Source organism: Scyliorhinus canicula, chromosome 12, assembly GCF_902713615.1.
Source record: "Scyliorhinus canicula chromosome 12, sScyCan1.1, whole genome shotgun sequence".
Lineage (NCBI taxonomy): Eukaryota > Metazoa > Chordata > Chondrichthyes > Carcharhiniformes > Scyliorhinidae > Scyliorhinus > Scyliorhinus canicula.
In genome coordinates, this window is record NC_052157.1 from 109284888 (window position 1) to 109310751 (window position 25864).

The following is a 25864-nucleotide window of genomic DNA, read 5'->3' on the forward strand; positions in this document are numbered from 1 at the left end:
TTTGCTGCTCCAGCGGTACACTCTGTCAGTAAAGTCCTGGAGAGTCAGCATAGATTAATGTGCTCAGATGCTGCAGTCAGTGTTGAACCTGCAACCTTGTGACTCAGAGACAAGAGTGCAAGTAACTGAGGCTTGGCTGATACTCATTGTGTCAATGGCAGAACCGCACCTGCACACTCCGTGGGCCAGGCCTGTTACCTCGAGGACCTGGAAGATCAATACCAATGTATAAATTAACAGTAAAATGTTTCCTTTCATTCAAACTCTGATCAACGTTGTCTTTGACCTATAAGTGATCAACGTCCCCTAGTTAATTTTTTTTCCCTCCATTTTTAAACTGTGGAAGAAATACGGCGATGTGGTCGGTGTACAGTTTGGATGGACAAACACTGTGATACTAAACGGTTATGAAACCCTAAAAGAGGCACTGGTGAAGAAATCGGAGGATTTTGCTGACCGGCCAGACTTACCCATGTACCAATATATGATGAAGACCGCAGGAGACGGTAACTGGATACCTAACTTCAGAGACAAGCTTGGGAACTTGGATTTGAGATTGGATTGGTGGGGGGGGCTATTATTATTTGGTTTGAATTGCTATTTTCAGTGCTTCGAACAGATTTGAACTGTTTCTGTTGGTGAACAACATCCCATCACCTTCTCAGTCTGTAGGGGATTCTGTGGAGGGAGAGGAATGATCCTCAGTTGTCTAGATTTAATGCAGCTCATTGCGGTGAGAGACATGGAAGTCGAATCCACTTAATAATGAGAGAGGTTCCACGTCACGCTTCTTGGTGGTGATAAACACCTTCCGATTTAATCATAAGCATGGGATGTGGGCGTTGCTGGCCAGGCCAGCATTTATTGCCCGTCTCTAACTGCCCTGGAGAAGGTCTTCTTGAATCGCTGCAATCCATGTGGTGTAGGTACACTCACAGTGCTGTTAGGAAAGCAGTTCCAGGATTTTGTCCCAGCAACAGTGAAGAAACGGTGATATATTTTCCAAGACAAGATGCTGTGTGGCTTGGAGTGGAACCTCCGGATGGTAGGGTTCCCGTGCATTTGCTGCCCTTGTCCTTCTAGATGGTAGGTGTCCTGGGTTTGGAAGGTGCTGCTGAAGGACCCTTGGTGAGTTCCTGCACTGAATCTTGTAGATGGCTGCCACTGAGTGTTGGTGGGTGGAAGGAGTGAGTATTTATCATGGTGAACGGGATGCCAATCAAGCAGGCTGCTTTGTTCTGGATGGTGTTAGCTTCCTCAGTATTTTTGAAGCTTCATTCACCCAGGCCAGTGAAGAGTATCAAATTAGACTCCTGACTTGTCCTTGTTGATGAGGGTCCATCTTTGTGATGTCTGGAGGTGAGTTACTCTTAGTGGATTCCCAGCCTCTGACCTCTTGTAGCCACAGTATTTATAATGCTCGTCCAGTTCAGTTCTGGTCAATGGTCACCCTCAGGATGTTGATAGTGGGGGATTCAACGATGGCAATGCCATTGAATGTCAAGGGGAGATGGTTAGATTCTCTCTTGTTAGAGATGGTCATTACCCAACAGTTGTGACTGTTACTTCCTACTTATCAGCCTGCTTCAGTATCTGAGATATCGTGAAAGGTGCTCAACATTGTTCAATGAATCGAAGAAACTGAAAAGATGGCACCGGAGTGTGGCGACTCTCTGCGAGCTGTCTCTTTCAGATCCTCTTCTACATTTATTATAGCTATTCTAACCTTTTATGTCTTTTAAATTTTAATTCAAAAACTAACAAAATCATTAATCATGCTCCTTTGAACTTACGGGTCTGGAGATTCTTCAACTTCTGTGTACCGAGTCACATGACTTGGTCTGACCTGACTCTGAAGGACATGACCGTTGACCCAACTTCGACCTTGAAATGGAAGAGGCCCGATAAGTGGGCTCAACCCCGCCTGGAGAAGGATCCGATGTCCGGAGGACTCGATTTGGCATCTAACTATGTGATCTGGCTCGACAGGACCCGGAAAGGCCCACCCAGCATCCGTGCCCTGACATACATGATCAGGAATCAGAAGAGGCCCAATGAGAAGGCCCGACTAGGCCTAGATCAAGGCCCGACCCGACTCGGCCTAGATTGAGTTTCGGTTTGAAGGGCTTTCAGTCCGGCCATCGATGCTGGGTTTGGTCACAGGGGCCAGACCAACCTGATCCAGTCGCAGAAGAGGGCCGATGGGGCACCAGGTCACATTTCGGGTGGTGCCGGCAATTATCAGCCCAATCAAAGGACGACCCCTTTTTTTTCTTTTCTCATGGGGTTTTTTTTCCCTCGGGTTTTTTTCTTTTTTTTTCTCATGGTTTTTTTCCACTAGGTTATTTTTTCTCTTCGTTTTTTTCCTCTTTCATACATAAGGAGAGAAAAAAAGGACTTCTGGTGACTGGGATGTGCTGAGAATTTGCACGTCAGGCTGTTCTCCTTCCACGACCCTGAAAACAGGCACTTCATACCTGAAAAACGCCTGCAAACTGAGCAAACCATCCCTACAACACAAGCAGAATGATGGAGGAGAGAAGCCAGTCCAGGGGTCGAGCGGAGTCCAGGAGTGGGAAGATCCTGAACAAGCTGCAGATGGATGGATCGACCGGCGCACGGGACGGCGATCTCTGGTCTTCACCAGAGCAAGAGGGTCCGACCATCTGCACAAGAAGCCCCCTCTCACCAGGGGATAGTTGGAGAATGTTCCTCTCAAGAGCGTTGAGGGAACATAGAGACGAGACAAGGTCGGATATCCAGGCTGCAGTGAAAGACGCGGTGGCCGAAGCTCTGGCACAAATGCAAGACTCCTGCAAGGGGACCTCCCTCCAGGCCCGAGCCGCGGCGGCACTCCCATCCCTACCCAATAAATATTTAACGAGGCCAGTGGTCGTGGCAACACTCCAGTCGTGGAATCAACTGCGACAGCATTTCGGGTTAACCGGAATGTTCGACAAAGCCCCATCTGCAACAACCACAGGTTATTGCCGGCGCTCATGGACATCACCTTCAAAAGGTGGAGACCAGGACGGCGGAACGCTGAGAGTTAGGGACCTGTACACCAACAACAGGTTAACAACACTCGAAGAGCTGACAGAAAGACTCTAACTGACAAGGGGTAACAAACTAAGGTACCTACAACTAAAAACTTCCCTCGAAACGAAATGAGGTTGTACCCATGAGCACCAAGACAGTCACTGCTAGAGGACCTGCTGGACGAGGACATCTTGGGGAACGGAAACTGCGGGGACATGTGTTAGTCGACAGCTAAGGGGGGCTAGTACCCATTTGGATGAGGCAAGTGAGAAGTGGGAGGAGGACTTAAGGTTTTAAATAGGGTGAGGGCTCTGGACTGAAGCACTGCACAGGGTCAACTCCACATCCACATGTGCAAAACTAAGCCTAATGCAGCTAAAAGTGGTACACAGAGCTCACTTAACCAGAACCCGAATGAGCAGGTTCTTCCCGGAGGTGGAGGACAGTTGTGAACGGTGCAAAGAAAGCCCGGCTAACCACACCCACATGTTCTGACCTTGCCCCAGACATGCTGGGTTCTGGACAGCCTTCTTTGAGGCAATGCAAAAGTATTGGGGATGGAGGTGGAGCCATGCCCGAGAACAGCAGTCTTCGGAGTATCAGAACAGCCAGATCTCTTCTTGGGGAGGAAGGCCAACGCCCTTGCCTTTGCCTCCTTGATCGCCCGCCGGAGAATCCTGCTCTGCTGGCGGTCAGCAGCACCGCCCAAAGTCGCAGACTGGCTGTCCGACCTGTCGGAATATCTCCAAACAGAGAAAATCAAATTCGCTATCCGAGGGTCGGCCGAAGGTTTCCACAAAATGTGGGAGCCGTTCACTCGGTTGTCCCAAGACCTGTTTGTAGCCAACAACTAAGAAGTCAAAGGCCAGGAGAGGGTAGCGAAGACACAGAAAGGGAGTAAGGGGGAGTGGGTAGAGGGGAGGGGGGGGGGGGGGCTGCTGGTTAGAGATACAAGGGACTCAATCAAGCCCAACAGAGGAACCGAGACACAAGGGGGGAGGGGCAGAGGTAACAATAACTTGAACCAGAGGGAAGAAAACCCAAGGGAAAACCGGTGGGGAGCGAAATTCAGGGACCACAATTACTACGGTAGACACTGAAGGAAGGGATAAAAGAAAAGGAAGAGGAAACAATGCTGTATCTATGGGAGTAGCATTAACCGATCTTGATGTAAATAATTCTAGTGTTACTCCTTATATATTCTCTTGCGTTACTCAGACTGTTTGTTCATGTTTATATTTGTTTTGTATACCAAAAACCCAATAAAACACATTTTAAAAAAAGAAGACGACCGATGAGTAGGCAAAAGCAGCTTTTGACCGAGGAAATGAACAAAACGTGCTGGTCTGCAGGTGAGATTGAAACACTGCAGTTCCTCTCCCTATTATAAAGAACAAAGAACACAGAAAAGCACAGCACAGGAACAGGCCCTTCAGCCCGCCAAGCCTGTGCAATCATGATGCCCTAACTGAAAAAAAACACCTTCTGAAAGAATAAAGAAAAGCACAGCACAGGGACAGGCCCTTCGGCCCTCCAAGCCTGCAAATGCCCAAGCGATTGAAAACAAGCTGGACCAGCTTAATGCTAGACATATTGTTCAGAGGGAAATGAGAGACTGCTGTGCTCTGTTTCATGGACACATGGCTGAATCTTGCTTACCTGACTGTACTTTGCAACCTGAGGGCTTTTCAATTCCGCAAAGCGCCCTCTAGCAAGACAAAGGTCGGTGGGGTGTATGGTCCCTAACCGCGCACGGACCAGTTGGCGAGTGTATTCATGTTGATAGTTAAATTCTTCACCCGGTAGTCTGGCTCAATAAAATGAGAGATGGATTTGTAGGTATAGTATCATTTAATAATAACTAACTTGCAAGGCTGGCCTACTGGGAGAACTCCAGGACACACAGCTGCCTCCTGTGAGTTCCACAGCAAGAGAGACAGAAGACAAAAGGGTTTCTGCTGATGTATTCAAAATCACAGTAAGAGTCACATATAAGCTTCCCATTGGTCATTCTATGCACCTCCTGACCTGGCCATATATCCTGATTGGTCACTTTGCATTGTAACCCCAGCATCCTTTTCACCATGCTCACCATGCGGCCACCCTCCCCCGATGGTCTCAAACAGGCTTTTGCTAAATCTCTTTGTCCTTTGTCTGTGAGCCCCCTACCATCGGACCGGCCCTATTTATCTATACTATTTTAACTAATAATCCTATTTTTATCATATTCATTTATTCATTTCCTCATTCCCTCCTTTTATCATTTCATGATAACCGATCGGTCCAAGCCGCAGTCACGGCCCCTCATCTAGTTTCATTCGTCGCTGTATTTCTAATTCCTGTTGCAGCACCCCATCATCCTCTGCACCCTCGTGTATCCGAACAGCCAAGACTCTAGGGGCGGCTATCTGTTCCACCGCATTCTGCATTTTACCTATCACGCACTTAAGGATGGCCAGGCCCACAAAGATGCAGCCGAGTGCCACCGCTAGATACATGGCCATATTTATCAACCAATCCTTCCAACCTCCAAATCCCCAGCTACCCCAAGAGCCAGGGTACCGCATACCGTCCAGGTGGTCCCTTATGCGATCCATAAATGTAGCGATGTTACCGGTTAAATCTTGAACTCCCATGATACACTTACCCTGCACTATGGCGCATACCCCACCTTCACGGGCCAGAAGATAGTCAAGAGCACATCGGTTCTGCATGGCAAACAACCGCAGTTGAGATAGTTCCTTTGTTATTGCCCCGAGGGCCCCTAAGGTCTCGTTTCCCAGGATGGTAAGGCCGCAAATAAAATAATTCCTATCGTTGACCGCCAAGGAACCCCCCACACCCCCCAGTGTCAAGGCGCTCAGAATTCCCCATCCCGCTGAGTGGCCCCGGTTGGGTGCTAGGACCTGAGGTTTCTTCCAACCTTCGCAAAATTCGGCTGAGACTGACCGGCGCGCCAATTGATGGTGCAGTATCCACTCAGTGGGGCAGGGGACTGTGGTAGGGACTAGAGTCCCGATAGCAATTCGGCGGGGAAATGGGGGTGACAGAACATTGGTGGCTGTGCCATTAAAGAAAAAGTAGTATCCCTGCTCCGTGTACAGGCTAGCATCACAATCAGTATATTGATTGAGCAGGGAACCCCCAGTAGCCCATTTCATCCAGCTTTGGAACGCCCATTCGGGCCTCCTAGCAATGCGGAACGCCCTAGACCCAATAGTGATATGAGAGACATTCGCCCAGCCACAAAGGAGCTGGAGGCCAGCGTTCAATGGAACGCAGGTGGTGTTATGACAGATGCATTGGCCAGATGCCTGAGTCACGTGACACCTCCTATCCGTACAAGCGGGGAACAGACATGTTATGTTCGTTTCCATCTCTACTAGCAAACACCCGTACCCCGGACTGCTGAAACAATTCTCGTACGACCGGGAATCTCTATTGGGAGTGAAGTGGCTAGGTATATATGCCCTCCACCGTCGAAGCTTATCCTGCTGTGAGTGGGAATTATCCCGAGGAAGGGGAAGGCAAATAGATGGTGGGGCTGAACCCGGATCGTAAGGAAGAGTGACTTGCTTGGGCGGTGGCTCGGAACGCTGACCATGAACCACAGTTTGGGGAGTGCCCCAAACCGGTGAAACAGAAAATAACCTAGATACCGATGCAGGGTTCGGGTAGCAGACAACCCGTCCCTGGCCATACAAATGGTGGTAAATCTGGTAGAAGAGATTCATACTGCCCCAGTTACCCCCCTCCCGGGTCCTATATGAATCAAGTACATCCTCCGAGAACCTACGTTCTAGTTGTACCTCCCTCCTCACACGGCCTTTCCTTTGTCTAGTCCCTGTCTTTCTCTCACAACCTCTTCCTACCCCCTCCTCACAGTCTGATTTTACCTGTAAGGCACCAAGGTGAACACATCCAAAATCAAATTTACATGTACTCCAAAAACAAGGCAATGTCCATGTAATAGTCCCTTCCCATCATTGGGACCGGTGCAATTGCTTCATGAGTCCTGCACGGTCCGTCAGCCGGATGATCTTCCATGAGTCGATACCCCGTCCTCGTATATGGGGGCAGCGGAGAACGTCACCTCTGCATAAGTGAAATGTTCTTGTAGTTTGGTTGGTGTTGCAGATGTAGATGATATTCCCCTGTTCCATATCCGCCGCCAATGTCACTCCAAGCGAGGCGAGGCCGAAGATCACACAGGCGGTGTGTAGCCACCCCATCATGCTTCACACCTGTAAAACAACGCTGGGTAAGGGAGGCAGGTTAGTGACCGACCTTTTTACAGTGGTGGAGGTGAACCCAAGCACTCCGCCCCTCCACTTTGACTGCAGTGGGGGTGGCAAGGAGAACTTGGAATGGTCCCTCCCATCGCGGCTCCGACCCTTTCCGAGTCCAATTTTTGACCATGACATAACTACCCGGCTGCACTGAAAGCAAGCTATGTAATGGGGATGGTGACGGGTGAGCTGCTCGAACCTGGCCATGGAGCTCCTTGAGTACCTTAGTGAGGGCTAGAACATAGGTAGTCATTTCTTCAGTCATGTGGTGAAACTGAACCAGCCTAGGAACATGCAGGTTCCAGGGAGTACGAAGGGGCCTGCCATAACGGATCTCGGCAGGGGAGAGCCGGGCCGATCCCGCAGGTGTAACCCGCAGCTGGAAGAGGGCAACGGGGAGCAACTTAAGCCATGTCAGCCCCGTGTCTGCTCTTAATTTAGCCAACTTAGTTTTGAGGGTCTGATTGTGTCTCTCAACCAACCCGGCCGCCTGCGGTCTCTACGCACAGTGTAACTGCTGGCGTATACCCAACTGGGAGCGGAACTCCTTGTTAATCTGTCCAATAAAATGAGGCCCGTTATCACAACTTAACTGGGCTGGTATGCCGTACCGGGGAATGATTTCCCGCATCAGAACTTTGACCACAGTAGCAGCTTTATTATCAGTAGTCGGATCCGCCTCAACCCATTTGCTGAACACATCCACAATGACCAAAACATATTTATAACATTGACATCGTTCCAACTCAATGTAATCCATTTGGAGCGTCTCAAAGGGACCACTGGGCAACGGAGTTTGCCCCACCCCACAAGGGATACCTTTACCGGTGTTATATTGCTGACAAATCAAACACCGATTACTGACACTTTGGGCCAGCCCCTGCATCTTAGGGTGCCACCAAGTGTCCAGTAACAAATCACTAGTCCCCTGAGCCCCACAATGAGTTGCAAAGTGTACACATTCGATGACCCATAAAGCCAGCACACCAGACATACAAGTCTGATGTGCTGGAGTGGTCCATAAAGAAGAAACAGAATCATATGTACAACCTAACCATTTCCACAGTTGTTTATCACTCTCAGGAGCGTCCTCCTGTAACCTTATGACGTCTTGGATGGTTGGCATTGGCTTGTCAGAGGCAGACCTATGTACTGCAGAACGTTTAGTCTGACTCAATATTTTAGGCACCATCACTTGCTGAGTTTGCGCGGCTGTCCGCGCTGCACAATCTGCACGTTCATTACCAACGTCAACCAGGGTCTTACCGTTTGTATGGGCCGCGCATTTAATGACGGATATCTGCGCGGGCATAAGGAGGGCCTGCAGTAGGTCATTAACTAAACCCCGGTGGAATATCTCCATGCCTGCCGAGTTAAAGAATCCCCTATGCTTCCAGAGCTGTCCAAAGTCATGAACCACCCCAAAGGCATACCGTGAGTCAGTGTAAATATTTACCCGGCGATCTGCCCCAAGTATACATGAACGGGTAAGGGCAAAAAGTTTGGCTTGTTGGGCTGAATAAGGGGTCTGAAAAGCGGCTGCTTCTGGGGTCAGGCCATCCTGATCCACGATTGCATAACCGGATAGTCTCCGGCCAGTGGGGCTTATTAATGCACTGCCATCAACATACATAATCATGTCAGGTTGATCTAACGGAATATAGCTCTGATCTTCCCTTATCAAAGTAGCTTCCTGAATCAGGGCTAGACAGTCGTGGCCAGGCGCGTCTTCATGGTCAGGGGGACCGCTAAGAAAACAGGCTGGATTGAGAGTGGTACAATATTTAAATGTCAGGCGTGGATTGTTTAAAAGGTATATTTCATACCTATTCTGACGAGCTGCGGTAAGATGCTGCGTCTGCAGTTGTCCCAACAGTGCGATGACCGAGTGGGAGCTATACACCGTAATGTCCTGTTGGAGAGTTAGATTGGCAGCAGCCTGCAGACTATTGTATATCGCTGCCAGGATCTGGGTGCAAACAGGGTAGCCCAATGCCACTGGATCAAGTTTGGAAGAGTAATATGCCACCGGCCGGTGCTTATCCCCATGTTGCTGGGTGAGTACCGCTGTTGAACACCCTTCCAGAACAGTACAGTATATCTGGAACGGTCGGTCGTACAGGGGCCTGCCGAGTGCCGGTGCTTGTAATAAGGCCTGCTTCAGGCAACGGAAGGCCTTGAGTGCCTCGGTGGTGAGAGTAAAATTCCCCCCCTTCGCTAGTGTAAGGCGTCAGCAGCTTTGAATAGACAGTGATGTTCGGTATCCACTGCCTACAATAATTCACCATACCCAGCCAATGACGGACCTCCTTGGCTGTGGTAGGGGCGGGGAATTGGCATATGGGTTCAATCCTACTGGGTTCAAGACTTCTGTCTGTGGCTGTAAGAAACACCCCTAAGAACTTGACCTTTGTCTGAGCCACCAGGACCTTTGATTGTGAAACAACGTAACCCAACGAGGCTAGGTGGTTTAATAACTGGATCACATCATCCCTATTACTGGGCTCATCGGGACTCACTACCAATAGGTCATCAACATACTGAACTAGAGTGGAACCATGCTCCAACGTCAAGGCCTGGAGTTGGGTCTGCAGACATCTGGAGAAGAGCGTAGGTGAGTTGACGAACCCCTGAGGCAGTCGGGTCCAGGTATACTGCTGTCCATTATAAGTGAAGGCAAACAAATATTGACTTTCAGATGCGAGCGGAAGGGCAAAGAAAGCGTGCTGGAGGTCAACTATAGCGAAGACCCGGGCTCGAGCTGGAATTTGAGCCAGTATGTGGGCAGGATTAGGGACGAGAGCATTAACGGCTGCGCGATGGCATTGATAGAACGTAAATCCTGCACTAACCGGTACTGGTCTGGTTTGCCTGGTTTGGGCACCGCAAGTATGGGGGTGTTACATTCTGATTGGCAAGGGACCAGAATACCCTGTTGCAACAATCCTCGGATTAATTTGTCTATAGACGTGGCAGCTTGGGGTTTCAGGGGGTATTGCCGAATGGAAGGCAGTATTACATTATCCTTAATCGGTACCTTAATAGCTGTAACATTTGTTTGTCCTACTTGTGATGGGCATTCTGCCCAGACCTGCGGGCTGACATATTCCAAAACGTCACGTCCCAGATGATGCTGAAGACGAGTGTTAATAGTTTCAGGGAGCTCAAAATATTTTATGGAAGTGCCGTCTGGCATGACTTGAAGTTTGTACTCCGTTGGATCTGAATGATCCACTGCCCTCCTTACCATAGGCCCCAAATCTTTGGCATGGTATTGGTCTTGGACTTGACGTGTAATGTGAGGGCCTACAGAAGCTGACTGTAGCCATAAATTTGGTGGTATTGTAACAAAATCGGCTGTACCTTCTTTTCCCGTGACTGTGGCTGTAATCTTGACCGACCATTCGGTCCCAATTAACGGCTGGTATTTGTCCTCCAACTCCCTGTTCTGTCCGGTTCTATCATAGGCCAGTGTAACGTGGCACAGTGAATGTTCAATATCTAACGCCCACCACTGTGGCGTGACAGAAATATAGCACTGTTGTCTCGTCCTCCATGATTGAACCGTTACCCCTTCATCCCCGCACTCGAGCTGTAGCTGGAAGATACACAGTAAATCTCTGGCCAACAAGTTACAGTCCAATCCAGTAGTCACCACAAACCGATGATCTGTAGACTTATTCTCATAAGTGACTACCACAGGGTCAGAAATAGGATACTCACACACCTGGCCTTGGAACCCCGACAAATGCTGGGTGTAGTCGGATAGTGGTAGTTGAAGTTCTGATTGCACTGAAGACATGGCTGCTCCAGTGTCGATTACAAATGGGTGATGTTGATCTCCTATCTGCAGAGAGATAATAGGTTCCCTGTCCGATTGGAGAGTCCGTATGACTAAATTAGCTAGTCAATCTTGTGTTGGGAAAGGGTTTGCCTGAGAGAAGTCGGTGTACCTCGTCTGTCCTCCCCTCGGTGGGTACCCCCTCCTTTGGTTCGGGTAGTCTCCCCCTGCTGGCTGTCTTCTAAAGGGGCATTCCTGATGCCAGTGATCTGTACGGCCACAATTAAAACATGAATTGTTCCCTCTATATCTGCCCCGTCCTCTTTTCCCAGTAGACCAATGACCCCTTGGTGCATACGGTGGGGGTGGCAGTTGTAAAGCTGTTGGTGCATACGGTGGGCCATAAAGAGGGGCTGCGGATCCATTCGGGTGTGTTAGATATCCTCCCCCTTGTTGATCCACCCACCCCCCATCGCAATATTGGGGTTCCAGCTGGTAAGCCACTGTATCTGCCGCTGGTTGGGGTTTCAGATCATCCTTTCTCATCACGTACTCCGTCTTAATCTTTGTAACTGAGCCTCCTTCCTGGCCTTCACCCTCCTTCCAATAAAATCTGACTGCCCGGGCCATCTGGGAAGGGTCGTTCTCTGTCCAATTCATGTTATTACATTTCACGGCAGTGGCCACAGAAGGTGGTAGGCAATGCATTAACATAGCACAGTACTGAGGGGAATTCTGGCCATTCTGGTACAGCAAGTCGCCTGACTGCGCACGGTAGAGTTCATTAAAGCGTTCCAGAAAGTCCTCTGGCTCCTCAGGCTTTTTAGGTTTGATATCTAAGATAATAGAGATGTTTATGGGCTTTTGAAACGTGGCATTCAACGCATTCAGGATCTGTGTCTGTCTATCATCGTCCAAAGGCATGGGCTTGCTGGAGTGCGGCGTGGCTAGCATAATTTAAATGGTTAAGGTGACTGCGGTATTCTGCTGGGGTTAAAACCTGGTGGACTAGGGCCCAGAGGTCCCGAGAGTCAGCTTGGTAAACTGAGATGGTAGTTCTCAGTTAGTCCACGAAAGCAGCAGGAGATTTCTTCCTGTCTGGGATTGCAGCCAGAATAGCCATCATCTCACTGGGTCTTCATGGGAAATAAATATCTATAGTGGGTTGAGCTGCGGCTGTCGCAGCATCCGGATTCGGTATCTTCCTAACCGGCAACTGTCTCAGAGTCTCACTAGGGGGTGCTTTAGCAGATTCCTCTGGCTCCGCAGAGACTTCAACGTTTTTCCCTTCCACTAGGGGGCGTTCCGGCCCCTCAGAACCATTCCCCCCGTTTTCTTGGTTCCTACATGTGTCTGTCTCAAGACTTCGGCCTTAAGGGATCCCTGTGGTATGGGCAATTGTTGCCGTATAGGATCAGACCCCTCTCTTATTGTCCGGGATCTGGTCCTGGAACTAATGGGGCTTGTGGAACCGAGCTCCTCTTCTCTAACCGCAACCGAAGGGACTGGAGAGGCTGGTATGATGTGAATCTGGGAAGGAGCAACTGGATATAATTTATGATATCCTGCGGGCTCTGGAATTAGTGCAGGCAATGCTACTGGTGCAGTGGGGACTCTACCCGACATGGTCCAATTATCTAAGTCATCGTCTACCTCTGTCAATGCAAGGCCAGCCATTGAACTACGTAGCCCATTTTTTTTACTCGAGTCTGCCCCAGTAGGCAGCTCCCTCTCTTCACTCGCGCGTTTTTTGAATGCACACTCCTTTTTCAAGACCTCTAGAGTTTTCTGAGTCCCGCCTTCACTAATTGGAATCCCCATTTTAAGGGCATTGTCTTGCCAACTTGATAACATGATATTATCCCTCTCCTCTTGACAATATTGTCTCCATAGTCCAATCAACTCTTTCGCTCGGAGGCTTTGATGTCTCTTCCAAATTTCCCCCTGAATTTGTTTAATTAAGTCCAGATCTTTAGTGCCCCCTAGTGGCCATTCATCTCCCAATTTCTTTCTTAAAGTTGCTGATAGTTTTCTAAAATCTTTCACTTTATCCGGATAAGTATCACATAATATTTGCAAAGAACTGTTTGGATCACTCGTATTATCCAAGCAATGCCCCATTATCTCGAACTAGTCCTCAAGACTGCGTTGTTCGCCACTACAGTCCAAGGATACAATTTTACTTAACCAACTATAGTTCCCAAAACACACATGGAACTGAATCCCACAAACAACCTCTAACTGAACTGTCCCAATTAAGACATCCCATCAGTTAAACCAACCCCTAACTGAACTGTAACATAACGATTACATCCCATCAGTTAAACCAACCCCTAGTCGTACCTACATCGACTGATTTTCCGACTTTTCTAATCCCCAGACTGACCTTTGATTTCGTCGAGACGATCGTACCGTACCAGCCGCGATTGACCAGGCCAATCAGTCCATGGGAAAGGGGAGATCAACGTGGCAATTTTAAGCTACTCACGTTGTGGGCCCATGTCCACTTTCCATGTCCAAAATCAGCCTAATTCTGAGTTCGCAGCTGGCCGGTGATCGTCTGGAGAAACCTGGGTTTCAGGCACCAAATGTTGATAGTTAAATTCTTCACCCGGTAGTCTGGCTCAATAAAATGAGAGATGGATTTGTAGGTATAGTATCATTTAATAATAACTAACTTGCAAGGCTGGCCTACTGGGAGAACTCCAGGACACACAGCCGCCTCCTGTGAGTTCCACAGTAAGAGAGACAGAAGACAAAAGGGTTTCTGCTGATGTATTCAAACTCACAGTAAGAGTCACATATAAGCTTCCCATTTGTCATTCTATACACCTCCTGACCTGGCCCTATATCCTAATTGGTCACTTTGCATTGTAATCCCAGCATCCTTTTCACCATGCTCACCATGCGGCCACCCTCCCCCGATGGTCTCAAACAGGCTTTTGCTAAATCTCTTTGTCCTTTGTCTGTGAGCCCCCTACCATCGGACCGGCCCTACTAACATCGGACCGGCCCTATTATCTATCCTATTTTAACTAATAATTCTATTTTTATCACATTCATTTATTCATTTCCTCAGGGAGAAGAAGGAAAACTCCTTCTCCCCTGGGTGGGTGATTCTACAGGGGTCCACCGCTCCCATCTGTTCCATTAAAGTGACCGAATTCCTTTGCCATGTTTGAGGTTTTCCCTGTTTAGGGGTTTGATTTGACAGCCGTTGGATCCTGTACACAGTTGACGTCCCCCCCATGATTAGTTGGTGCGTCGCTATGTCGGGGATTTCCGCCATGATCTTTTTGATGAAGCTCGTGTCGTCCCAGTTGGGCGCATACACGTCAATTAGTACTACCGGTGCCCCATCCAGTGCCCCGCTGACCATGACGTACCGGTCCCCTGGGTCCGTAACCGTCTTTGTCGCCCAAAACATTGTCCTCTTGCTGATCAGTATTGCCACCCCCCTGGCTCTCGTCCCGTAGTGGGAATGGTAGGTCTGCCCCACCCAGCCCTTTCTTACCCGCAGTCGGTCCTGTTTTCTCAGTTATGTCTCTTGGAGGAAGACTATGTCGGCTTTCATGTTTCTTAGGTGGGTGAGGACTCTGGATCTCTTCACTGGGCCATTGAGACCCCTGGCGTTCCAGGTGACGAACCTGGTGGGGGGCTTCTGTCCCCTCGCTTCTGTGGGATTAGCCATACTTACCTGGTGGATGCGCCCCTGCCCTCAGGGGTTTCCCTTTGATAGGGGGCCATCCAGGATGGCCGCTGTCACTGCTCTCTCCATGCGGTCGGTTTCTTGCGCTCCAGGGTTTCCCTTTGTCCCGGGGGCACCCGACATGGGCGCCCACTGTGCGTCCGCCACGCGGGTAGTCCCCTGCACTGTGGGGTCTCCCTTCGCCCAGAGACCGTACTGGGTGGTTGCTTGCAGCGATTCCTTCTTCCGAGCCCTTGGTAGTGGCACTGTAGCCTTATTGTTCTCTTTCTAGCCTTGTTTGTCTCTCCTTCTCTGTGTCCCCCCCCCCAGTCCCTCCCTTTCCCCCCTGATCCCCCCCTTTTCCCCCCCTCTCCCGTATCCCCCTCTTTTGTCCCTCTTTACCCTGTTCCTATCCCCGTTTGCTCTCCCACCTCTGTTGTGTGGTTCCCCCCACCCCCGGCTAGCATCTTCCCCCCCTGTTGGGGGCGCGCTGCGGCTCTGCTTTGTTGCATGCCACCTGCGCTAGCTTTCCTGCTAGTGCGGTGGCCCCTCTTTCGGGCGTTACTGTCTTGCTTCTCCCTCGCCTGACCTCTGCGGTTTTCTGCCCGCTCTTTCCCCATCCTACCCTGCACTCCCCTCGCTTGCTCTCTCTGCTCCGCGAGTCCCGTTCCCTCATGCTGGGCCCTGGTCTCCCATCTGAAGCGGTCCCTCGGGTAGTGGTTTGCTTTTTGTTCAGGTGCGCTGGCATGGTGGATGTGGGGGGGGGGGGCACTGGTGTTACCTCTCTCCCCCCCCCCCCCCCCCCCCCCCCTCTGTTGGCGTGCTTGTCAGGGGCCTCTTTCTATCCTTGCTGTCGGTTTTCCAGCCCATGTTCCTCGACAAACTTGTTTGCTTCGGTGGGGGCTGTGAAGAAGTATTCTCTTTCTTGGTATGTGACCCAGAGTTTCGCTGGGTACAGAATACCAAAACGCACGTTGCTCTTGTGAAGAGCTGCTTTCGCTCTATTGAACTCTGCCCGTCTCCTGGTTAGGTCTGCCCCAATGTCCTCGTAGACTCTAATGAAGTGATCTTCCCATTTGCAGGTTTTGTTTTGCCTGGCCCAGCGCAGGATTGTCTCCCTATCCTGGTACCGGTGCAGTTTAGCTATGACTGCTCTCGGGTGGTCTCCTGCCTTGGGCTTCGGGCGCAGTGACCGATGTGCTCTGTCCATTTCTGGTGGGTTGGGGAAAGTTTTCCTCCTCACTAAGTTGCCCAGCATCTCGGCCACGTATGCTGTGGGGTTTCTACCCTCGATCCCCTCTGGTAGGCTCACTATCCTGACATTTTGCCTTCTCGAGCGGTTTTCCTGATCATCCATTCTGCCCTTCAGGCTCACCTGTTTTGTGACCAGTCTCGCCATCTCCTTCTCCTGTGCCATGATCCGGTCACACTTGTCAGTCACGGCCTTTTCCAGCTCCTTAATGGTCACCTCTTGGGCTTCCAGTTTCTTCTCTGCTCTGCCCAGGGCGAGCTGCACCTCCGCCACGGCCTTGGCCACTGCTGCCTTCACCGTGCCATCAATGTCTGCTCTAGACAATGATGCAGGCAGCTATCTCGCTCCTTCTGCAGAAGGATAAGAACCCGGTGGAGTGTGGGTCATATTGTTCCTATTTCAATGCTTGCCATGTTTTTTTGTCAAAAACGTTTTTTGCGGGGGTGGAGAGACTGATTTTGTTCTTTATTTGGGCGGGTAATGTTGTTAGGATTCGGTGAATGGTTCTGCAACGGGACTGGCACTCTGGGGGCTTGATCCGATGCTGATGATCTATTGTTGGGCAGCAAATGCGGAGAAAGTGTTGGGCTGGTGAGGGGGTCAGGTGGCAATTTGGGTGAGGATGGAATCAGATTCATGTTGGGGTTGGGGCTGCACGCGCTGGTGATGGCCCCGTTTCCGTTCTCTCCAGGGAAATAATCAGGTAACCCGGTGGTGGTTGCCACGTTGAAAATAAAGCGGCAATTCCGGCAGCATTTTAAATCATGTAGGATGTCGAAGTTGGCGCCGACTTATGATAACCACATGTTTGAGCCAGCAAGATTGGACGCCAGATTTTGAGGCTGTGTGGTTAAGGGGGTGGAAGGTTTGGGCGACTTGTTTCTGTAGGGGCAGCTCAAGCTCGGAGGAGTTATCAGAGACGTTTGGGCTTTCACAGGCGGCTGTTGTTGGAGGGGAGGTCAGCATCTCCACCCAACGCCTCGGTATGGCTGGAGGATCTTATGGAATTTTTGCATCTTGAGAAAATCAAATACAGGTTAAAGGGTGTAACTGAGGGGTTTTATAAAATATGGCAGCCTTTCATTCTGTTCTTTAAAGAGTTAGTTATCGTCAGCCGTTGGGGGAAGAGTTGCTTTTGTGTTTGAGGGTGTGCTTTGTTTTATTTTATTGCTTTATATTCATTAAAAAATGTTCGATAAAAATATATATTTCTCAAGTCGGCATTTCCCTCTTGTTTGATCTTTTACCACCGCACACAGGCCCAGTATGGCTAATATGTCCCTCTGTACTCAGCTAGATCAGTCAGCTGTAATCTACTCTTGATGATGGACATTGTAGTGTAGCCATCTGAGATGGCCACCTGCAAAGAATGATGGGAATTATGACGAGGTTTGTGACACAGACAAGCTGCAGCTTGTATCTTTGCAACTGGCAGCCCAGAAGTATGCAGGATTTCACACCTGCAAATGGTCCATTCATGCGATTAAAATAACAATGTCCATCGCATCACCTTCCAGACTAGGCGGCACCGAGGTCCTGCTCGGAGCCCTTCCAGGATTGGCCACTGATGCCCACCCCAAAGGTGATGTGGCAGCCCTTGATTGGATGTGACCAATCAGAGGGTGGAGCCCTGAGGAATTGATTGACAGTGACCCAGAAACTACCCACAAAAGGGGTGGGGAAAACTCAAGCCAGTTAAAAGACAATGCAGCCATGTGTTCTGTGTCTTTTGGACCCGGCCTACGCCAGCCTCCTTTGAATCCGGCCTGTGCCAGCCCGACTGCAGCATAATGACCAGGCAGCCAAGTTCAAGACCAACGATCACTACCTTACGGGTGAACCCAGCAGAGACGAGCTACTTCTTCAAACCAACCACGTGATCAAGAGAAAGGCCTTATCCACATGCACAGAGAGGGTTGCCCTGAAGTTAACTCTATGTTATTGTAGTTGTTAGGTGTAGTTTAACTTGTAGTGTTTTGTGTTGCATGCCGAAGTAATCCTTGTGTGGAAATAATCCATCTTTGAACTTAAACTGACTAATTGGTTGTGTGGTCCTTTGATCGATATCTGGTGAAGCCTTGTGGTGGTATCATTTGATACCGGGCAACTCTAAAGAGCATCATTATTAATTGGCAACATTACTCCGGTGCCACCCAGAGAACATTTTGTGCCCTTGCTACGTTCAGTGCTTCACCCAAGTGGCGTTCAACGTGGAGCAGTATTGAATCATCAGCTGGGGGAGGATGGTTGAGGTAATGATACAGGCCTGAGGAAAGAGTTGGCCCAAGTAGACTGGGCACAGATAATTGAGGGTAGGACAGTTGAGGGACAATGGCTGATTTTCAGGGAGATATTCAATACCAGTCAATTAAAGTGTATTCCTGAGAGGAAGACGAATTGGAAAAGGGAGAAAAATGTTCAATGGCTACCAAGGAAGTCAAGGAAGACATTAATGCAAAAACGAGGGCATACCATACTGCAAAAAGCTAGTGGTAAGCTGAAGGATTGGGAGAACTTTAAGGTTCAGCAAAAGGATACTAAAAATAAAATCAAAAGGGCTAAGTTGAACGATGAAAGGAAACTAGCAGAAAACATAAAAACTGATACCAAAAGCTTCTATAAGTAAATAAAGAGGAAGAGAATAGCTACCGTAAATATTGGCCCTTTAGGAGATGATAATAGTGAGGTATTGATGGGGAATACAGAGATGGAGGAGTCACTGAACCAATATTTTCCCTCTGTCTTCATGATTTGATTTATTATTATTGTCACATACATTAGTATACAGTGAAAAGTATAGTTTCTTGCATGCTGTACAGACAATGCATACCTTACAAAGGGAAGGAAGAGGAGACTGCAGAATGTAATGTTACAGTCATAGCTAGGGTGTAGAGAAAAGATCAACTTAACATGAAGTAGGTCCATTCAAAAGTCTGATGGCAGCAGGGAAGAAGCTGTTCTTGAGTCGGTTGGTATGTCACCTCAATTTTTTGTATCTTTTTCCTGACGGAAGAAGGTGGGAGTATGTCCGGGGTGCGTGGGGTCCTTAATTATGCTGGCTGCCTTGCTGAGGCAGCGGGAATTGTTGACAGATTCATTGGCCGGGAGGCTGGTTTGCGTGATGGACTGGGCTACATTCACAACCTTTTGTAGTCTCTTGCAGTCTTGGGCTGAGCACGATACATGCCAAGCTGTGATACAACCAGAAAGAATGCTTTCTATAGTGCATCTGTAAAAGCTGGTGAGAGTCGTAGCTACATGCCAAATTGCCTTAGTCTTCTGAGAAAGTAGAGTCGTTGATGGGCTTTCTTAACTCTAGTGTCAGTATGGGGCGACCAGAACAGGTTGTTGGTGATCTGGACACCTAAAAACCTGAAGCTCTCGACCTTTTCTACTTCATCCACATTGATATATACAGGGGCATATTAACCACTACGCTTCCTGAAGTCAATAACAAGCAACAAGGTATGACAAGGATGGTAGCGGTTAATAAAAGTTTTCCAAACGCTACAGTTAATACAGAGGAACTTGGTGCAATAACGATCACTAAGGAGACGGTATTGAATAAACTGATTAAGGACAGATGAGTATTTTTGGACCAGATGGCCTGCACCCTAGGGTATTAAGGGAGGTGGCAGCGGAGATAATGGATGCATTTGTTATGATAGTTCAGAATTTCCTGGATTCTGGAAGGGTCCTGGTGGACTGGAAACACGCTAATGTGATACCCCTATTCAAAAAGGGAGAGAGGCAAAAGGTAGGAAACTATAGACTTGGGTAGCTTGACATCTGTGGTGGGGAAGTTGCTGGAATCAATCATTAAGGAGGAGATGACTGAACGTTTGGAAAGTCAAATGCTCACCATTGTCAGCATGGTTTTCTGAAGGGTAAGTCATGCTTGACAAACTTGCTTGAGTTCTTTGAGGACGTAACCAGCAAGGTGGATAATGGGGTATCTGTGGATTTTGTATATCTAGACTTCCAGAAGGTGTTGATAAGGTGCCGCATAAAAGACTTATCTAGAAGGTGAGATCACAGGAATTGCGGGTACAGTATTGACTGACAGAAAGCAGAGGGTCAGGAGGACATTGTAGCCACCGAAGTTGGCCATTCCCTAAATACAAAATGGAGGAACGCAAAGCTTACAGGTTAAAATGGACAATGTTGACACAGCACAAGCAGGCTGCACCAAGCCAATGTGTATTCTGTCTGCGAAGAGAACAGACAGCACAGATACGAACATTCCGCATACTTATGAGGCAATCTCCGGGATAGTTAACATAGTAATGGAACGATCCCAGGGACAATGGACACAAATGGGGAAGTGATTGCAACAGTGTATGAGAAACCAGACACCCCGGCACCAGTGGGGTCCGAAAACAAAGCACCTGAAAGCCCACCCAATAGCCAAGGAACAGCCTCAGTATTGGGGGGATTCAAACATATCGATTGGGAAGAGACCCAATCGATTCCCAGCAGGAAAAGGGCCCGCCCAAAAGGGCGCGAAGCCCTGGGACCTATAAAAGACAGGTCCCACATATAGTTCATTCTTCTTAACCAGCCCTCCTCTCTGGACCAGCATATCAACCAGCTTTTGCCAAAGAAGACCTTGAACGAGAGAGAGGAGAGGTTTGGGACAGCAGCCGCCAGCAAGTCATCTCACAACGATCGCTACCAGAGATAGACACTCCTGACATCCTTTAACCCATACCAACCTGAAGTCTGCAGACCAGAGCAGAGCAAGAGGCCTTGTCCCCTGATCCGGCAGTTCCCTTGAGATAAGTATTGGTTTATTTAGCGGTAGGAATAGTTTAATCCTCTTAGCGTGTGCATGGGTAGTATTATAATTGTATTATAATAAACTCAATTGTTTGAACTTACTAATTGGTGTATGGTTTTATTGCTTTGAACTTAACCTTGAAACTTGTGGCGGTATCTTAACGATACCTGGCGACTCCAGAGCTAAGTAACGAAACAGAGCCAAATTGAGTGTTAAGCACACTCACCCAGAACGAGCAACAACATCAACTATTTACAAGTTATATAAATGATCTGCAAGCCTAGCAACAGTTGCGGGTGATACTAAAATAGGTGGGAAAGCAGGCAGTGAAGAGGAGATTCAAATTTTGCAGATAGATATAGATTGGCTAGGCGATTGGGGCAAAGGTTGGCAGATGAAGTTTAATGTAGATAAGTCTGAGGTTATTAATTTTGGTCGAAAAAATAGAAAGGCAAGTTATTATCTAAATGAAAAGCAGATTCAATATGTGCCTGGGCAGAGGGATCTGGATGTCTTTGATCATGAATCTCAGAAAGTCAGTATACAGGTACAGCATGTAATAAAAAATGGAATGTTAGGGTTTATTGCAAAAGGACTGGGTTATAAAAGTAGAGAAGTGTTGTTTCAGTTGTATAGGGTGTTGGCAAGACCACAACTGGAGTATTGTGTCCAGTTTTGGTCTCCTTATTTGAGGAAGGATGGCATTGGAGACAATTCAGAGGAGGTTCACCAGATTGATACCAGGGAGGAAAGGGTTGATGAATGAGGAGAGATTAAATAGGTTGGGCTCACACTTGCTATAATTTAGAAGAATGAGAGGGGATCTAATCGAAGTGTATACAATACTAAATGGGATTGATAAAGTAAACATCAACCAAATGTTCCCTCTTGTAGGGAAATCTAGAGCGAGAGGTCACAGATATAGGTTGAGAGTCGATAGATTTAAAACTGAGATGAGGAGGAACTACTTCTTGCAGAGGGTGGTGAATTTGTGGAACTCGCTGCCCCACAGTGCGGTGAAGTCTGAGCCATTAAATGTTTTCAAGAAGGAGATAGATATATTTCTGACAAAAAAACAGCTTTAAAGGATATGGGCAACAGTTGGGGATGTGGCCTTGAGACGAGGAAGAGATCAGCCATGATCTAATTGAATGGCAGAGCAGACTTGAAGGGTTGAATTATCTATTACTGCTCCGAAATCCTATGTTCCTGTGGTAAAGTGGTTAACAGCAGGAAGTTTCCTTTCCCATCTTTGTCCTGATGCCATGAGACTTCATGAGATTTGAATTAGTTATTCCAGAGCATTAGTTTGGTGTCTGGATTACTAAAGCAGTAACCTGATCATTCTGCTATCATTGTCCATCTTCTGGCAGGTGGACTTGGCTGGATGAGGATTTAGGTTCGAGACACAAGGGAGCCATGATCCGGTGCACCATTAGCATGTTCATGAGAAAACTACATCCCAAAACAATACACAACTGTTAGAATTTCACAATTAAGAGAATCGATACCAATTAATGATTAGATTAGTTTGAAATTGAAGAAGATGCATCTCTCCTCACTGCTCCTTAACTCCCTTACACCTTATCTAGGTTTAGCACACAGTCGATAAGGAAGTGGGCTCAGGGTAATTCCATATTTGGCGTCTGTGTAGCTTGGTGTTGGTTCGTTTTCCGGGAGGTGGAATGTGAATTGTTGGAACATGGACGTGAAGAACTGGAAGAGTTCGGCCTTTGCCAGCTGCTCCCCCAGACACACACGACGACCTGCCGGGCGAGGAACGAGAGTAGTTAGAGACTGCAGGAGTGAGGTTGGAAGGTCACTACAGGGTTACGCTGATTGAACAGTGACTGGTTCCCTCACAGCCTTAATCCCACTCTGACATCACCCCACAGCATCCAACCTCTCTCAGAGCCATTTTCAACATTTTAAAAACTCAATTTTTAAACCTTTCTTCATGGAATGTGGCTATTGCGGACAAGGCCAGCATTTGTTACCCATCCCTAATTGCCCATGAGCATTGCATTTGGTGGTGAGCTTGGACCGCTGCAGTCTGCCTGATGGGTTGTCTGTAGTGGTTTAGAACACTGAGGGGCTTGCTAGGCTGTTTCAGAGGGTGGTTCAGAGTCAGTCACATTACTGTGGGTTTGGAGCCACATGTAGGCCATACCGGGTAAGGAAGGCATTTCCTTCCTGTCTTGTTATGCTTTAGGTGTAGCATAAGCGGCTTCCTTGTGGTGCACTTGACAAAGGAAGGATCAGACATGGAGATAACTTCAACATGTTTATTAAACTATATACACTTCTATAACTTGGGTTCGATACTACTGCTAATCCTACTATAGCTACCCAGACTGACTAACCAGACTGCTACAATCCACGTGGTGGGAGTGATATCAAATCAACCCTGTGTCTCTACTCACTGACTGTCTCCACTGGAAAGAGGCAGATCATGTGTGTGGTGTCCTTTATATATAGGTTGGTGTAATGCCCTCCTGTGGTCGTGTCACCTCTGTGTGTATCGTGAATGCCCATTGGTTGTGTCCTATCTAACTGTTCTATTAGATGAGTGCCTGTGTGTCATGTCTCTGGTGCTCCCTCTAATATCTAGCTAGTCTGCATGTATATGCATTAACCCCTTGTGCATTTACAGTGATGCACATCACCACATCCCCCTTTTTTACGTGTTACATATTTTCTGTACACTTTAAGAAAATTGAACACAAAACAGGTAGATAAGTTAAGGTATATGCAAGTCATGGGAACAGTGATGAAACAATAAGTCCAAATAATTTGTGTGAGTCCAAAAACCATCAAACATCATGGTCAAATGTCTCTCTTGGTGGGTTGGTGCATTTGATGGTGGCAGGTCCTTATGAACGCCATCAAAGTCCCTGTGCCACAGGAACCAAGAAGTGGTCAAATCACTTTGCCGTCTGTTTTGAAGTCCCTTCTTTTTGCGATGTTTGTGATGGTGATGTTGGATGGCACCTCGTAGCTAATAAAGTGTTGGCGTTGAAGAGGTACCATTAACAGTATAATTCATGTATGTGCCATACGTTGAAACTGGAAAATACTGTACATGCTGGTTTTGGCAAAATGGTGTGCAGGAAGGGCGATCCTGATGAGAACTGTTGAAGCTCGTCGACTTGGAATCAGAATCACTGTTCCCATAAATACCTGGTGATGGCGTGAAACTAGAACCTTGCAATCCTGGGATGTAACTAAGGAATTCAGACTGTGGTGCAGATTGCGCCTGTGGTAGTCCTCCTTCGGTCTTGATTCCACTCGTGGGCAATCCGTGATGCTGGCCTGGTTGAGAAGATGCTGCATAGACTGCTGGCTGCTGCATTCCTGAATGCTGGGTTTGTCCAGAAAAAGCTGTCATTGGCTGTGGGGAATATTGGTGAATTCCTCTCGGACTGTAGTCACTGCTTGTTATTACTGACCCAGTGTAACTGTCAAGTGATCCATCTCCTGTCATTGTGGCATCTGCTGTCACCCTGAGCGTGCCATCACTAAGGTTGCGGCACTCGCTGTCTGGAGTAAAGTCCGGCTTACGTGAATCAGAGTCGGCGTTTGGTTGCTCCCCATTTGGAGTCCGGTCTGTTTTAACCGAGTCAGTGTTGGTTCGTTGGTGCTCCTCGTCTGGAGTCTTAGCAAGTTCACTGGAGTCCGCTGAGATTTCTTGAAGCTGCGCGTCTGGAGTTAGAAAATGCAGGAATGCAGTGACTTTTAGAGAGGTTCGAGCGAATGAGGTTGGAAGTATCGTGGTGTCACCAGTGGTGTCATAGTGATCGTCGAGAGCCTCTGTGCACACTAGCTGAGGTCTGTCACTTTGCACATCTGGCATGGGAAGTGGGATGCTGTCGTCACTCGTCTCACATACCGTGGGTAGAGCCTCAGTAGCTGCTTGCTGTTCACTTGGGTTGGGTAAATTGTCAGAGTCTTCATCTGGTGGCGTAAACAATGTGGGTGGACCGTCATTGTCTTGCTGTTGTTCTTCACTTGGGCTTGGATTGTCACCGTCGCCTTGTTCTGTACTGGAGCATGATCGACCGTTATGGTTGTCCTGCTGTGCGTTGGAGCGTGGTGGACTGTCATGGTCTTCCGGCTGTATGCTGGAGAATGGCAGACTTGCATCGTCTGCTGCTAGTTGGTCTGAGGAGGTTGCTAGACCCTCATGGTCTTGTTCTTGTAAGGACTGCAGGTTGGATTCTTGCGTTGCATCTATCGTGGGGGCTGTCAATGAGCTCGCCGCGGAGGCTGGTGACACTGAAGTCACGTCTTGTGTGTGCAAGGCCTGTACTCTGGAGTCTTGCGCTTCTTCTATCGTGGAGTCTGTCCACGAGCTCGCTGTGGAGGCGCGTGACACTGGAGTCACTTCCTGTTCGTGCAAGGACTGTACTCTGGAGTCTTGCGTTTCTGCAATCATGGAGTCTGTCCACGAGCTCACCGTGGAGGCTTGTGACACTGGAGTCACTTCTTGTTCAGGCAAGGACTACAGCGTGGAGTCTTGCGTGTCTTCTCTTGTAGAGTCGGGAACCCTTAGCGGTGCGTGGACCACGCTCTGTTTGGCAGCAGGCCACTGTCTGTGAGATGGTACCACTGTCTGTCGCTTGGTTTCAGGCCGCAGCATAATCCTGGACTCACGAGTCACGATGTCGTAGATGCTGGGCTGAAGATCCACAAATGCGAAGAATGAATCCGCGTCTGCGTCGGATTTAGTATGGGGGTAGCCTCCCAAGGTGAAAGGTTCGTCATAGTCTTCTAGGACCATATCATCACTGTCTGCGTCGGAGCTGGCATGGGGCTCGCGAGGTCCAGAGAAAATATACAGGTCGGTCTCGAAGTATTCCAGGTCAGAATCATTGGTTTGGGCGTAGTTAACTGCTTGTTGCAGCGTTCTTTGGAGGTAAATTTCATGTTCTGGTTCAATGTGAGGCATTTGGCAGTCATTCCAGGTGAAAGAGGGTTGTATTACGGCTTTAAGAGATTTTTTCTTTGATTTGGGACGTTTCCCCTTTAGATGGTA

At 48.4% G+C, this 25864-nt stretch overlaps 1 protein-coding gene across 1 annotated transcript in view; it reads right to left on the reverse strand.

Annotated features, from left to right (window-relative positions):
• Positions 1-21433: 21433 nt before the first annotated feature.
• LOC119974319 (cytochrome P450 2J6-like) overlaps positions 21434-25864 on the reverse strand; it is an 87769-nt gene continuing 83338 nt past the window's right edge. Inside the window, 1 exon segment of the mRNA XM_038813091.1 lies at positions 21434-22595. Within this exon segment, the coding sequence (XP_038669019.1) occupies positions 22414-22595 (182 nt within the window). The 3' untranslated portion in view covers positions 21434-22413.